This window comes from Lichenostomus cassidix, chromosome 13 (genome assembly GCF_008360975.1).
Source record: "Lichenostomus cassidix isolate B80296 chromosome 13, HeHo_3.0, whole genome shotgun sequence".
Lineage (NCBI taxonomy): Eukaryota > Metazoa > Chordata > Aves > Passeriformes > Meliphagidae > Lichenostomus > Lichenostomus cassidix.
In genome coordinates, this window is record NC_139494.1 from 15427546 (window position 1) to 15441049 (window position 13504).

The following is a 13504-nucleotide window of genomic DNA, read 5'->3' on the forward strand; positions in this document are numbered from 1 at the left end:
CTCCACTCTGACAGCTGGAATGGTCATTAATAATTGCAGCTCTTGCCATGATGAGCAATTGTAAGGAAAATTGTCTTGCTAATCTACTGGAAGGTTCTGCCGGGGGCAGGAGCTGGATGCGGGAAGCCAAATGCCTCCTGGCATCACCCAGATCTGGGCTGCAGTGCCACATCTTCTCACTGCCACTTCCAGGAGTGCAAAAGTCCATCAAAGATGGGGTGAGGAAAGTCGAGCAATAAAGACAGGCTGGGGCTGGGCTAGGCACTCAGGCTGGGACACACGTGGGGAATGGGATGGTCACACTGAGGAGCAGTAGGACATGGGTGCAACAAGGGGCAGAAACAGCTGGTGCCTGCCTGGCAGGGCCAGCAAAAGCAGGGCTGTGTTGAGTGCCCACGTGTGAGTCCCAGCTGCGCAGCCAAGGTCAGGGGAAGCACAGGGGAAGGTGAGGTGGCTCCAGCCCACGTGAGCAGCCACCGAGCCAACCCTTGGCTGGACAGCAACCCGTGAGTGGAGGGCAGGAAAGGGGCAGGGGCAGGCAGTCGTGTGGAACGAGCCTGCTGGGGTAGTATGGTCTGGGAACACGTTGTGCAAGCTCAGCCCTGGGGTGTCCAGCTGTGGAGCAGGGCCAGGGCAGAGCCAGGGTGCTGCAGCCAGGCTGCCTCTGCACGGGGGAGACCCAAGCATCCCCTTGTGCCACAGCAAGGTCTGCACTCACAGGGGGTTCAGCTTTGTCTGGTTGGTTCCTTGCTGCCTCTGGGCCCTCCTGATGACGCTTCTGCTACCCAAGGTGCCTCTGTGCTTTGCCAAGGGCATCTCTTGCCCACCAGCTCTGCGCACCATGTGAGGAGCTTGTGCACAGGCAGCGGAAGGAGGGTCTCGGGTGGGCTGTGGAGGTGGAGCCTGGGGAGGGGCTGCAGCCTCGCTGCTCCGAGAACAAAGCCTGGCGGCGGCAGGCTCAGAACTCCCACCACATCCCTGAGCAGGGTCCCACCACATCCACCCCCAAAGCCATCTGAGCCGCTTGTGGGGCGCCTGCCCTGGCCCCAGCCCCCGCGCTGGCCCCAGCAGCTGCTCCACAGCTGCTCCCAAACTCTCAAAGCCTCTTAGGGCGGCTCCGGCTCTGGCCTCACTCGGAAATGCTGGTGCGAGGTGGGTGTTGGGGGTGCAGGCGCCCCTGGCCCCATGTCCCTCTGGGGTCATCCACAGGCTGCTCTGAAGGGCTTGCCTTGGGACGGGTCACTCCAGCAGCATCCCCAGCCTGCAGGGATCAGGCCCTGCGTGCTCCCCACTGCTGCTCTGGTGGTTCTGGTCCAGGCTGGGGGCAGTGCTGGGGACAGGGAATTGCTGTCTGCCCTGGCAGGAGCATGAGGACCTGGCTGGCAGCCCCTGCAGAGCATGGGTCAGTGCAAAAGCAACTGCGGGTTCACACAGACGCAAAACCCTGCAAAAGGTGCTGCCGGACATAGCCTAGCAGGGTTCTGAAGGGACAGGGGGCTTGGGAGATGTGGGGATGGAGGGGCAGACGGGCAGCAAAGGAGCCCCCAAAAAGGCTGTGTCCACTGACCCCTTGCACAGCAGCGAGGGCATGGCTGGGTGTGTAGGGCAGAGACTACAGCGCCGTGTCCTTGGAGAGGAAACCTCGGGCACGGGGATTCGGTGTAGGGCAGCTGAGTGCACAAGGAAGCCCGGTGTGCAGAGGACGTGGGGCAGGGGACGGTGAGGATCACCCAGCACGTGAGGTCTCCAGGGTGCAGGTTCCCAGGAGGGGCAGCACGGGATGCGGGGTCCCCAGGGCGGAGGAGAGCCGGGGATGCGAAATCACCCGGGGTGCAGGTTCCCAGGAGGAGCTGAGCCGGGGTTCAGTGTCCCTGGGGCGGCGGATGGCCCGGGGCGCGGTGTCGCGGGGGCAGAGCAGAGCCCAGGCTGCGGGATCCCGGGGGCGAGCTGTGTGCGGGGGCAGCCCGGGGCGGGGGCGATGCTGCCCGCACCCCCGAGGACCCGGATCCGGGCCGGGCGGCGCGGCCGGCGGGGTGCCCTGGGGGCGCCCCGGGGGCGCGGCGGGGGCGGGGGCCGGGCGGGGGGGGCGGAGGGGAGGGGAGGGGGGCCGCCGTTCGCGGCGCTAGGACCGGGCGCGGCGGCGGGCGGAGCCTCCCCGCCGCTCGCCCCTCCGCCCGGCCGCTGCGGCAGTGTCTCGGAGGCGGGCAGGCGGCCGGTCCCTCCGGTCCCCCGGCAGCATCCCGGCCCCGCCATGGCTGGCGTCGGCTTCGCGGCGCACCGCCTGGAGCTGCTCGCCTCCTACCAGGACGTGATCGGCGAGGACAGCCCCACCGACTGGTGAGCGCGCCCGCCGCCGCCGCCGCCCCTTTGTCCCCGCCGCCGCCGCCGCCGCCGCCCTTTGTGCACGGAGCCGCCCGGTAACACCGGCCGCGCCCCGCGCTGCGCCCCCCGCCGTCCCCGGGAGCCCCGGCACACAAAGGCGGGCGGGGCGGCGGGGGGTGTGCCCGGCTCGCCGCCCCCGGTGCCCGCACCTGCCCGCCGCCGCCGCACCGGGCCGGGGCGCGGTCCCCGCTTTGTCTGCGCCGGGCCGGCACGTGCGAGCGCCGGGAGCCGCCGGCCCCGGGAGCCCCCGGCACGGCCCGGCCCGACCCCCTGCCGGGCAGCGAGAGCGGGGAGCGGGGGATTCGCGCACGGCGGGGAGGGCCCCGTGGGGCTCCTCGGTGCTGGGCCCGGCACCGGTTCCTCGCCATTGTCTGGAGCAGGAGCCGCGGGCAGGGGCGCCCGGGGGACGGGGGATGGGGAGGGGATCGGGGCGCCGCGAACCCGGCCCTGCTCCCGACCGGTCCCGCTCCCGACCGGCCCCACCGGTATCCCGGCTGCGGGCGATCCCGCTGCCCAGCGGAGCGAGGCCCAAGGCCGCGGGGGCACCGAGCATCCCCCGCCGCTCCCGCTACCTTCGGCTCCCCCAAAGTTCCTGGGCTGCCACCTCTCTGGGGGGTCGCGGTGCGTCGGCCCGGGATTGCCCCGCCGGCCTGGGGTTGCTGCTGAGTCGGGTAGGGGAGTGGCTCTCTCCGGTGGAACCCCCGGCTGCTTGCCCTGCCCGCACCCCAGCTCCGGGCAGCCGGCGTCGGGGCCGGCTGGAACCAGGCCCGCTGCAGGGAGCATCACCCACGGCCAGCCCACCCGCATCTCCCACCCCACCCGGGTGCCGTGAGGCTGCTTGAGGCCATCTGCCCCGGGATCCTCTCCTTGTCCCCCAGGGTGCCTGTGCCATGCGGGGTGGGAATGCTGCCGGCAAGCTGGGGTGCAGCTCGCTGGGCAGAGCCGGGGCGCTGGACGGTGTGGGGTGCTGGGTGCATGCTGTGCATGATGCTTTTGGTGGGGGGCGGAGGGGGGGCTACTGTGCGCCCACCACCCATCCGGGGGCACCCAGCATCCCTCCGGGGTACACCCACCACCCATCCGGGGCTCCCACCTCCCAGCTGGGCTGCACCCACCGCACAGCCGGGCAGACGCCGATCGCTAACCAGGTCCCTGCTCTCAGGACAGGGCTGTGTGGGCCTGGGCAGGTCCAGCTCCCCGCCAGCCCCCGGGGGTCTCCGGAGGGCTCCGCAGTCCCGCTGTCAGCCCAAGGGCGCTGTGGGCAAGCGCCGTGTGTGTTGCCGGCCAGGCGGCAGCTGTCAGCCCTGGGTACATCTCGCTTCCCGGCATCCGCTGCAAAGGAGCCGTCCCTGCCAAAGCTGCTGAGAGCAGCAGAATCGGTTCCCGGGAAGGCGAGTGCCGGTGCCGGCTCCCCCCACACACACCTCCAGTGCTAATCCCGGCCAGGTAGCGATCCCCTGCCATCCCCATCCGTGGGGCTGAGCTGGCTCCGTCGTCCCCAGCCACTCCATCCCATTGTCACCGGGATGCCTGGCACTCAGTGCCTGTGGAGCAGCATCCCTTCTGCAGGGCCCGCTGGCGGGGTGCGGGATGAGGGGTGATGCTGGTGGGGCTGATCGGGCAGGGTGATGGGGACAGTCCCACAGGGAGGAGGACCCAGCCTGGCTGAGCCGGGGAGCTGCCTGGGAGGACACTGTGCCAGAGCCTGGCCCTGGGCTGGTACCGGGGAATGCCACGCTCTTGCCCGGCCGGGATCCCTCTGTTTAGTCTGGGATTCCCCCTGCTCCAGCCCGGTCCTGGAGGGTCCGAGCATCCCCTCCCCCTGCCCGGCCCCGCGAAGGCTGCTGGGGCCCATTACTCGATCGGAAAGGAATTTGGTGCTGCTTTCTGAGCACGCCGACTCCCTGGAGCTCCCAGCCACATTGGAAACACATGTGCCGGGGCTGGGGCGGGAGGCTGGGGCGATGTGACCCCTCCCTGGCCATGGCATGGGGGGTGGGCTGCTGCGGGAGCCCCGTTCTGGCACCCAGGGATGCTGCTCTGCCTACTCTGGTGAGCAGCGGGGCCATGCGAGGGCAGCGGGGCTGCCGTCTCTTTGGTGGGGTGATGAGGGATCCTCAATGGAGCCCCCCGGCTACAGGAAGCCCCCCCGGGCTGCACGGGGCACCTCCACCCACGGGTGACCCACATACCTGGAGGCCGGGGGTGGGAAAGGGCTGTATATGTTGGGTGGAGGGATTAAAACCCATGGAAAGGAGGTAAGCAATGCATGATGCTGACGGCACCCACTGTGACACAGCTGGTCCCCACTGCCGGGGGTCATGGTGATACTGTTGGGCTGTAGGTCCCTGGGAGCACCCCTGCGGATGCTGCTGGTCCCAGCATGGCCCCCTGTCCCTGGGACTGGAAACCTCCACCCAGGCATGGAGTCAGGCTGTGCCGCCGGGCTGTGTACACAGCAAGCCCCATCTGCCCTGGGAGCACCCGTGGGTGCAGGCAGCAGCCTTGTGCTCAGATACCACCCAGCACAGCAGGGTTCTGGGGAGGAAAAGCAGGCAGCCAGTGCCCCCAGCACCCACAGGGCTCCCCAAGCAGCCATGCTGTGGCTCTGCCCTACTTCTTTCCTCCTGTCTGCTGCCAGCTGCATCCCACCCTGCCAGCTTCCAACCCGCTGCCCTGGGCTCCCCCAAACTGCTGCTGTCTTCCCCCATTCCTGGGGGATCGGGGGCTGCATTTGCCATCCCTCCCTGTCACAGGCATCTCAGACGGCACTTTGCAGCTGTTCCAGGCCTGGAAGCTGGCGCCGGCTGGGGCGGCCGATTAGCGGGATCGGGATGTGCGGATTAAAGTCAATCTTGTTGGTGCAATTATCTGCGGCTCCCTGCCAGGGGCTCGGGGGGCGGCGGCGGGTGCTGGAGGCAGAGGGAGGCCCTCTCCCTCTTAGGCACCTGCCTGCCTTCCCCCTGCTTTTTAGCTCCAGCCGTGGCCCTGTTTTGGGGGTAGCTCTGCTCATAGGGACCCTCAAATCCTGTTCCCCAGGCTGTGGATTGAAGCCGCAGGCTTGAGTGAGGACGGCTTTGCCCAGCACAGCGGGGATTTTGGGGCTCTGAGAAGCGCCAGGCGGGCACCATCAGCTGAATGCTGATCGGCAGAGCCGCCCACCCGCGGCGGTGCAGGGATGTGGGGGATCCAGCACGGGCGGCCCTGGCTTTCCGGGTGCAGCGCGTGACGGTGGCAGGCAGGTTTGGGTGCCTGCCAGGCCCCGCAGGTCCCCACTGCCTGCCTGCCTCCCCCGCTCCCCTCCACTAATCACCTCGTCATCGGGGCGAGCTGTATCCCAGCTGGGATGGGGGGGTTGCCATGGTGACGGAGGATGCTGGTTGCCTAGCGACATCCATCCCCTCGCCCACCCGCCCTGGACCAATTTGGCATGCGTGGTCCCCCCTCCATCGCTGGCTGTGTGCCCCTGGGGAGGTGCTGGCTGGTGGGGGTCCCCATGGAGCCCCCGAGGGGGGCTGGCCAGGGCACGGTGGGAGCGACAGGGGGTTTCCCATCAGCTGGGAATGGTTTCCAAGGAACAGTCTCCATGACGGCCCCATCACACTCTGGCGGCTCATTGATTTACTGCTGCTGGTGCTCCGGCGTCCTCCCCCGGCCTGGTGCCTGCTGGGCTGGTGGCTCACGCAGCCGGGCACGTGAGCAGACCCGGGTCCCTACTGGGGGCACAGGGCTGTCCCCAAACCTGGTCAGTAGCTGGAAGGGTTGTGAGGGGACAGGGATGAGTGTGCAAGTTGCTGTGAGGCTGTGGTGGCTTGTGGCGTGGCAGTCAGTGGGTCCTCATGCCCAAGTGACTGTTGTGTCCCCAAACTTGGGACCCTTCCCCATGGCTGCCAGAAAAGGTTAAGGAATAGGCACTGCCCCACATCCTGGCTGCTTTGCCTGGCAGCCTGGCTCTTGGTGCTGTTGATAGACAAGGGGTGTCTGTGTGCTAGTCTGGGGACACCCAGCTGGACCCCAGAACATGCCCTGACCTCAGTGTGAGCAGGATGGGGAGGTGGGGGGCTGCCCCACACTCCTCCTGGCTTTGGCTCACCCATACTGTCTCCCCAGGGCCCTCTATACATACGAGGATGGCTCCGATGACCTGAAGCTGGCAGCCTCGGGAGGTAAGGTCCTTTGTCCCCTCCACTGGCTTAGCTCTGCCGGTGTTTTCCCTGTCACCCATTCCTGGTGCTGTGTGGACATGGACTGATGGTGCTGTGTCAGGTGGAGGTTTGCTGGAGCTCTCTGGCCGCTTTGAGATTCAGAAGGTGATGTATGGCTTCTGCAGCGTCAAGGATCCCCAGGCTGTACTCCCCAAATACGTCCTCGTCAACTGGGTGAGTATGGGGGACCATGCTGACGGGGGGCTGTGCTGTCCACACGGGCTCATGGCTGGGGGTGAGGGAGCTGGCAGTGGCCAGGGAGGTGTGGGTGTCCCAGAGTCCTGCTGCCCCATTGTGGTCAGTGGGGTGGGGGTCACCTTGCTGCCCCTCTTGGCTCAGTCCCTCTCTGGCTGCCACAGGTGGGTGAGGATGTGCCGGATGCCCGCAAATGCGCATGCGCCAGCCACGTAGCCAAGATTGCCGAGTTCTTCCAGGTGGGTGACACTAGGGAGGGGGATAACCCTTCCAGGGCACTGATTCTGAACCCTGATGGCTGCTTGCACCCCCCCAGGGTGTCGATGTCATCGTCAATGCCAGCAGCGTGGAGGACATTGACCCAGGGGCCATCGGGCAGCGGCTCTCCAATGGGCTGGCCCGTGTCTCCAGCCCGGTGCTGCACCGCCTGCGGCTGCGCGAGGACGAGAACGCCGAGCCTGTGGTAATGTCCCCATGGGAGCGATGGCGATGGTGGTGGAACTGGGGCATCCCTCCCGCCCGGGGTTCCTGTCTGCTGCAGCCCCTCACCCCGTGTGCCGCTTACTGTTACCCACCCTCGCTGATCCCAGCCCCTCCACCCCCCCTGCCTCTCCTCCGTCCCAGGGCACCACTTACCAGAAAACCGATGCCACCGTGGAGATGAAGCGGCTCAACCGGGAGCAGTTCTGGGAACAGGCCAAGGTGGGATTCCGGAGGGGCAGTCGGTGGTCCCCAGGGAGCGGCATGAGCTGCTCCCCAGCTAACGAGCAGCCCCCTCATTCATCCTCCCCACCAGAAAGAGGAGGAATTGCGTAAGGAGGAAGAGCGGAAAAAGGCCCTGGACGCCCGGCTGCGGTTTGAGCAGGAGCGGATGGAGCAGGAGCGGCTGGAGCAGGAGGAGCGGGAGCGGCGCTACCGGGAGCGTGAGGAGCAGATCGAGGAGCACAGGCACGGCTGGGGTCGGGTGGGATGTGGGGACAGGATGGCTGTGCTCGTGCTGTGAGCGGCTGGGTGGGCACATGGGTGTCCCTCACAGGGTGGGGTTGGGCAGGGACCAGCAGGAGCTGATGCCCAGTGCCTCTCCCGTTCCCTATCACAGGCGGAAGCAGCAAAGCATGGAGGCAGAGGAGGCCCGGCAGCGCCTGAAGGAGCAGTCCATCTTTGTAAGTGCCACAGTGGGATCGTAGCTGGGGCTGCCACTGGCATTACCCCCAGGGAAGGGCTTTCCCCAGATGGGTGCCCTGGGCTGGGAGGTGATGCTGCATCTCTTCCCAGGGGGACCAGCAAGAGGAGGACGACAGGCAGCAGTTTAGGAAATCAGAGTCGGAAGTGGAGGTGAGTGCAGTGATGGCTACACCCAGTGCTGGTCCTCAGTGCTGTGGGCATAGCTGGATGGGGATGCAGCTGCAGGATGCAGGGAGGGTGGTCCCACAGCCCCACACCACCGGGGCAGTGGGGCTCAGCCTCCCCCATCCCCACAGGAGGCTGCTGCCATCATCGCTCAGCGGCCCGACAACCCCCGGGACTTCTTCAAGCAGCAGGAGCGGGTGGCGTCGGGCAGCAGCGATGCTGTGTCACCGGGCAGCCACAGGACAGGTGAGGGGCTGTGGGGGGCTCTGGGCACAGGGGTGGGCACCAAGAGACCAGGGCACAGGTGAGTGCAGTGTCACAGCTCAACGGGTTGCAGTGGGATATGGAAAGACCAGGGATGCAATGCGGGGAGGGGGTGTCCCCTCTTCCATCACTGGCACTGTGGTTCTGGGTGCCAAGGGTATGAAGATGTCAGGGGACATCCTGCTCTGCTGTGCCACCATCACTGCCACCATCACCGCCACTGCCGCCGCACCTCACGTGGCCCCTGCAGCTGGAGCAGCTTGTCAGGGGCTGGATGTTGGGGTGTCTTCAGCAAAAGGATGCTCATCCTGCTCCCTGCTGGGTGTTGTCCACTCACCTGTCATGGCACTGTGCCTGCAGCCAGGTTGGCAGCATGGTCAGTGTGCAGGGGTGGGCAACTGGAGGTCCAGGGATGGCTCGGAAATGCATCTCATGGTGACAGCTAAAAGGAGCAGGAGACAGTGGGGCACTCAGCGTGCTGCCAGCTGGCAAGAAGTGCCCCATGGAGAGGCTGGGCTGCCTCACAGTCTGGGGTCCAGTGCTGGGACTCTTTTTGTGGATCTAGCGAGGGACTGTCTGTCCTGGTGGTTGCCTCCAGCCATGGGGCTGTGTCATGGTGCTGTGCTGGGGGGCTGTGCCGTGGGGCTGTGCTGGGAGGGAGCCTGTGATGTGTGTTCCTGTGTGGTGTGCCATGGGTTGTGCCATGGGCTGTGCTGTGGGGTTGTGCCGTGGTGCTGTGCCTTGGGGCAGTGCTGTGGGGATGTGCTGTGTGGTCTGGCCATGCCGTGGGTTGCCATGGGTTCACGCTGTGGGGCTGTGCTGTGGCTGAGCAGATAGTTGGTCTCACAGCCATGTCCTGGCCTCTCTCCCCATCTGGCCAGGCAGTGCTGCCTCACATCCTTCTGTCCTGCTGCCTTTCCATCCTCTTGTCCTGCCATTCTCCCACCATGCTACCTTCCACCCTGCTGTGCTCCCATCCCGGTGCCCTGGTGCTCCAGCCCCACCATGACTGTGCTGAGCAGGGACTGACCCATCTCTTTACTCTCTCTCTCTCTCCGTCCGTCCGTCCGTCTGTCTGTCTTTCTCTCACAGGTCGTCTGCACTGTCCTTTCATAAAGACAGCTGACAGTGGGCCGCCTTCTTCCTCCTCCTCCTCCTCCTCCCCCCCACGGACCCCCTTCCCCTATATCTCCTGCCACCGCACTCCAAATCTCTCCTCTTTCTTCCCATGTAGGTAGCTGGGAGCTCCCGGGTGCACAGCTCCGGGGGTCGAGCCGCGGGCAGCTGCCCCACAGCCCACCCAGCCCCACGGCACGCCGGACCGGCAGCAGAGGCAGCACGGGCACCCCGAGGGGCACAGGCACCCTGAGGGGGACGGGAACCCAGGCGGGGACCATGCCCCTGCTGGGGCTGGCCCCATGCTGGTCCCTGTGCCCCTGGGGAGGGGACATCGGGCAGGATGTGCCCATGGGTCAGATGGGGACAGGGCAGAGATGTGCCTGGGGAGGTGATGGTCCACAGTGGGATGGAATGGACTGTGCCCAGGGGGTAGAGTGGGCACAGGGCATGCTCTGCCCGTGGGGCAGCAGTGGATAGGACAGCTGTGCCCTGGATCATGCAGGACTGTGCCCATGGTACAGTGTGGGATGGACAAGGCTGTGCCCAGGAAAGGCTGTGCCAATGGGGCAGAAGGGGGAGAGACATCTCTGCCCTGGACCATGCAGGTCTGTGCCCAAGGGACAGCATCAGGCAGTGTGGAAAAGGTTGTGCCCAGGATCATGTGGGACTGTGCCAATGGGACAGAAGGAGATGGAATAGCTGGACTGTGCAAGACTGTGCCCATGGGGCAGCATGGAAGGGAAAAGGCTGTGCCCAGGAATGTGTGGGGCTGTGCCGATGGGGCAGAAGGGGCCATGTGGTGCCAGGGGCCATGTAGGGCTGTGCCCCCACAGGCACAGGTGACAGGGCACAGAGCTGTGCCCACAAAGGCTGTGCCAGGGCACAGCTGGGTATCACGTGGGCAGAGCCAGTGTGCATCATGGCAGGTATGGGGCTGCCTGTCCCCGTGCCTGGCAGATGTGGGGGCTGACACTCATGGGGGCAGCGGGGACATCCGGAGGGGACATGGTGATTGCTGCACCCATGGGAGCCTCTGCCCCACCACCCAGGTGGGGACGATGCAGTGGCAGGTCCACTGTGGCAGGTCCAGTGATGCACATTTGGCAGCTCGCAGCTGGGTTGGTGTGGGGCAGGAGCAATGCTGGGGTGCTGGTTCCCCCCATCAGTGTGGGCAGCCCCCCCACGCCACCACATCTCCCTTGTCCGCAGGCAGCCAGTCGGACGCCTTCCGCAAGGCCTCGGCAGCGGGCTGCAGCCCCTGCGAGTCCAGCCCGGCCGCCACGCCGCTGGGCGAACCGGGCACCCGGGCTCCCGCTGACCAGACGCCGGCAACGCCCAAAGGTGGGCGCAGGGCTGGCTCTGCCTCCCCCTGCTCGGGGCTGCCCAGGCGCACCCCCTCGGCTCTGCTGCAGCCCTGCCAACTGCGCTTGCATGGCTCAGTGCATCCATGCTGTCCCGTCTGGGCATATTCCCCTGTCTCTGCTGTGCTCCACAATGCATCCCCACTGCAGCCCCCTGGGCTCTGCTGCAGCTCCCACAGCTGCCCTTGCATGGCTCAGTGCATCCATGCTGTCTCGCCTGCATCCCTGGGCATGTCCCCCCCATCTCTGCCGTGTCGCCCAGCACATCCCCGCCGTACCTGCCGCTCCGTGCCGCTGCATCCCCGCCGTCTCTGCTGCATCCCCCAGTGCAGCCCCGCCGTCATTGCTGCATCCTTACTGCCTCCAGTGCATTTTCTAACACCAGTGCATCCCTGCTGTCTCTGCTGCACCCCACACCATGCATTTCCCCATCTCCAGTGCATTCCTCCTGCTCTGAACATGCTGGCCATCCCTGCTGCATCCCCCAGCGCAGCCCTGCTGTCTCCGCTGGGTCCCCCAGTGTGATGCTGCCCTATCTGTGCCGTCCTGCCACACATCCTTTCCAGGGCTGCTGTATCCCTCTGTGCATCCCTTCTGCCCCATTGCGTCCCCAGGGCACCCCAGCCAGCTCTGCTCTAGTCACCATGTGCCCCTGCTGTGTCACCACTAGCCCTTGGCATCCTCTGGTGCATCCCAGATTTCCCTTCAGCAGCTTCTCAGGGCACCTCTCCCGTTCCCTCCACAGCCCTTTCTGCCTCCCAGCCACTCCCCAAGGGATCACCTTGTCCCTCCCCATGTCCCCTCACTCCCTGCTGCATGCCACAATCCCCTCCCTGCCCAGCCACCCCCACCCATCCCTGCAGCATCCCCCATACTGTGCCCAATCCAAAGGACTCCAAATCCCGCCTGTCCCCGGGTGACCCCCAGGCCTGGACGAGGGTGTCTGTCCCCACTGACTGCTGTCCCCTCCTTGCAGAGTCCCCCAGCCCCAGCGCGCAGGAGCCCGGGCCAGCCGAGCCCGGGCCAGCCGAGCCCCGGCCAGCCACGCCCGAGCAGCACTGGCCCTTCCCGGGGCCCGAGGACAAGGCCATCGAGCCCCCAGAGGAAGAGCCCAGCCCCAGGCCAGTGTGGACAGCGGGGGGTGATGATGCCCTGGGGGACTTGGTGACCCTGGAGCCCACCGAGCCTTCCCTACCACCCGTGGCTGATGAGCCCCAAACTGGGGAAGCCCCCAACCCTGAGAGCCTCATCGACCTGTGGCAGAGCGACGGGGTGACTCCCCCAGCTGCCTGGCCCCTGCCTGCTGCCCCTGTCCCCGAGACCCCCCCGGCCGCGCTGCCCGAGGAGGGGGCCCTGCTGAGCCTGGACGAGCTGCCTGAGCCCCCCGCCACCTTCTGCGACGTGGAGCAGGAGGATGAGGATGAGGAAGAGGCAGCTGGCGAGGGGGACCCCCAGTCCCAGGATCTGGGCTGCCAGCACACGCCCCAGGATGACACCCCGGGCCGAGAGACGCCCCCCATTACCAATGGGGAGATGGCCCCCAAGGATGGGACTCCGGGTCGTGGGGAGCAGGTGAGCATCACTGTGGGGAGAGGTAAGGGGGTGATGGGTGGCTGGGGGGGTCCTGACAACCTGCCCCCACCCCCCAGGCCAGCGAGGGCTACTTCAGCCAGTCCCAGGAGGAGGAGGTGCCCCCGCCCGAGGAGCTGTCGGCCAAAGCCCCCCAGCCCGTCTTCTACAACAAGCCCCCAGGTGAGTGAAGACAGCAAGGAGGGGGAGTCTGTCCCTCTCTGGGGCTCCCCAAGCCATCCTGACCCTTCTCCCTGTCCTCCAGAGATCGACATCACGTGCTGGGACGCAGACCCTCTGCCCGAGGAGGAGGAGACCTTTGGGGGGGCCCTGTGAGCCCCGGCCCCGCTGCCGGCACAGGCAGCCCGCCCCGGCCGGCGCGGGGCACGAGGGGGCTGCAGCCGGGGGCCGGCCCCCCCCTCACCCCTCGGGGGCCCCGCAGGATGAGGCCTCCAGGTGGCGGCCGCCCCGCTGCAACCCCACCCCGGGGCACCTTTTACAGCCCCCCCTTCTCCTCCTCTCTTTTTTAAGTTGTCGGTAGGAGCCGTGTCAACCCCCCAGCCCTCCCTTAGCAGCCCCCCCTTGATACCCCAGCGCCCCTTTGGGGGGGACGACACACGCTCGCATCCCCTGCCCGGCTGTGGGACAGGGTCCTCGTTCTCTTCGTGCCCCCCCGGGAGCCCCCCCACTACTTTGCACGAGTTCAAAGAAAAAAAAAAAAGAAATAATAATAATAATAAATGAATATGGCAATAAAGTGACCCGACCGAGGCGAGGCTGAGGCCAGCGGCGTCCCCCCCCCAAACCCCAGCAAGGAGCTGGTGTGGGGGCTTTTACCCCTTCCCCACTCCTTCTTTGCTGGGAGCCCTGTCCTCCCCTGCTTGGCCCCTGCTTGGCCCCTCTCCTCCCATTCCCCCCGGAAACTTTTTGGAAAGCACAAGTTCTGTACCGGCGGTGTGCTCATGTCTGTTAATAAATAAAGCGTCTCCCACGGGGGCTGCAGCCTGCTGGGGGGGCAGGGAGGGCTCGGAGCGGGGGAGCTACGGCTGCCTTGGGGGG

General features: G+C 66.6%; 1 protein-coding gene across 2 annotated transcripts; it reads left to right on the top strand.

The window, feature by feature from the left end:
• Positions 1–2147: 2147 nt before the first annotated feature.
• On the top strand, positions 2148–13436 carry DBN1 (drebrin 1). 2 transcript variants are annotated; one of them, XM_085073945.1, is made up of 15 exons: positions 2148–2337; positions 6493–6548; positions 6649–6761; positions 6947–7021; positions 7099–7245; positions 7407–7484; positions 7579–7730; positions 7882–7945; positions 8058–8117; positions 8264–8378; positions 9489–9626; positions 10725–10856; positions 11853–12448; positions 12526–12628; positions 12711–13436. In XM_085073945.1, the coding sequence occupies exons 1-15, from the start codon at positions 2252–2254 to the stop codon at positions 12779–12781; spliced, it is 1986 nt and encodes a 661-aa protein (XP_084930071.1). In that variant the 5' UTR covers positions 2148–2251; the 3' UTR covers positions 12782–13436. The 2 variants fall into 2 exon arrangements, with proteins under 2 accessions (XP_084930071.1, XP_084930072.1); XM_085073946.1 differs by lacking the exon at positions 9489–9626.
• The last annotated feature ends 68 nt before the right edge of the window (positions 13437–13504 follow it).

Coding starts and splice junctions, on each gene's coding strand:
- DBN1 (XM_085073945.1), top strand. CDS start 2,252: ATGGCTGGCGTCGGCTTCGCGGCGCACCGCCTGGAGCTGCTCGCCTCC. Junction 7,485..7,578: donor AGTTCTGGGAACAGGCCAAG/GTGGGATTCCGG, acceptor CCTCCCCACCAG/AAAGAGGAGGAATTGCGTAA. Junction 8,118..8,263: donor AATCAGAGTCGGAAGTGGAG/GTGAGTGCAGTG, acceptor CCATCCCCACAG/GAGGCTGCTGCCATCATCGC.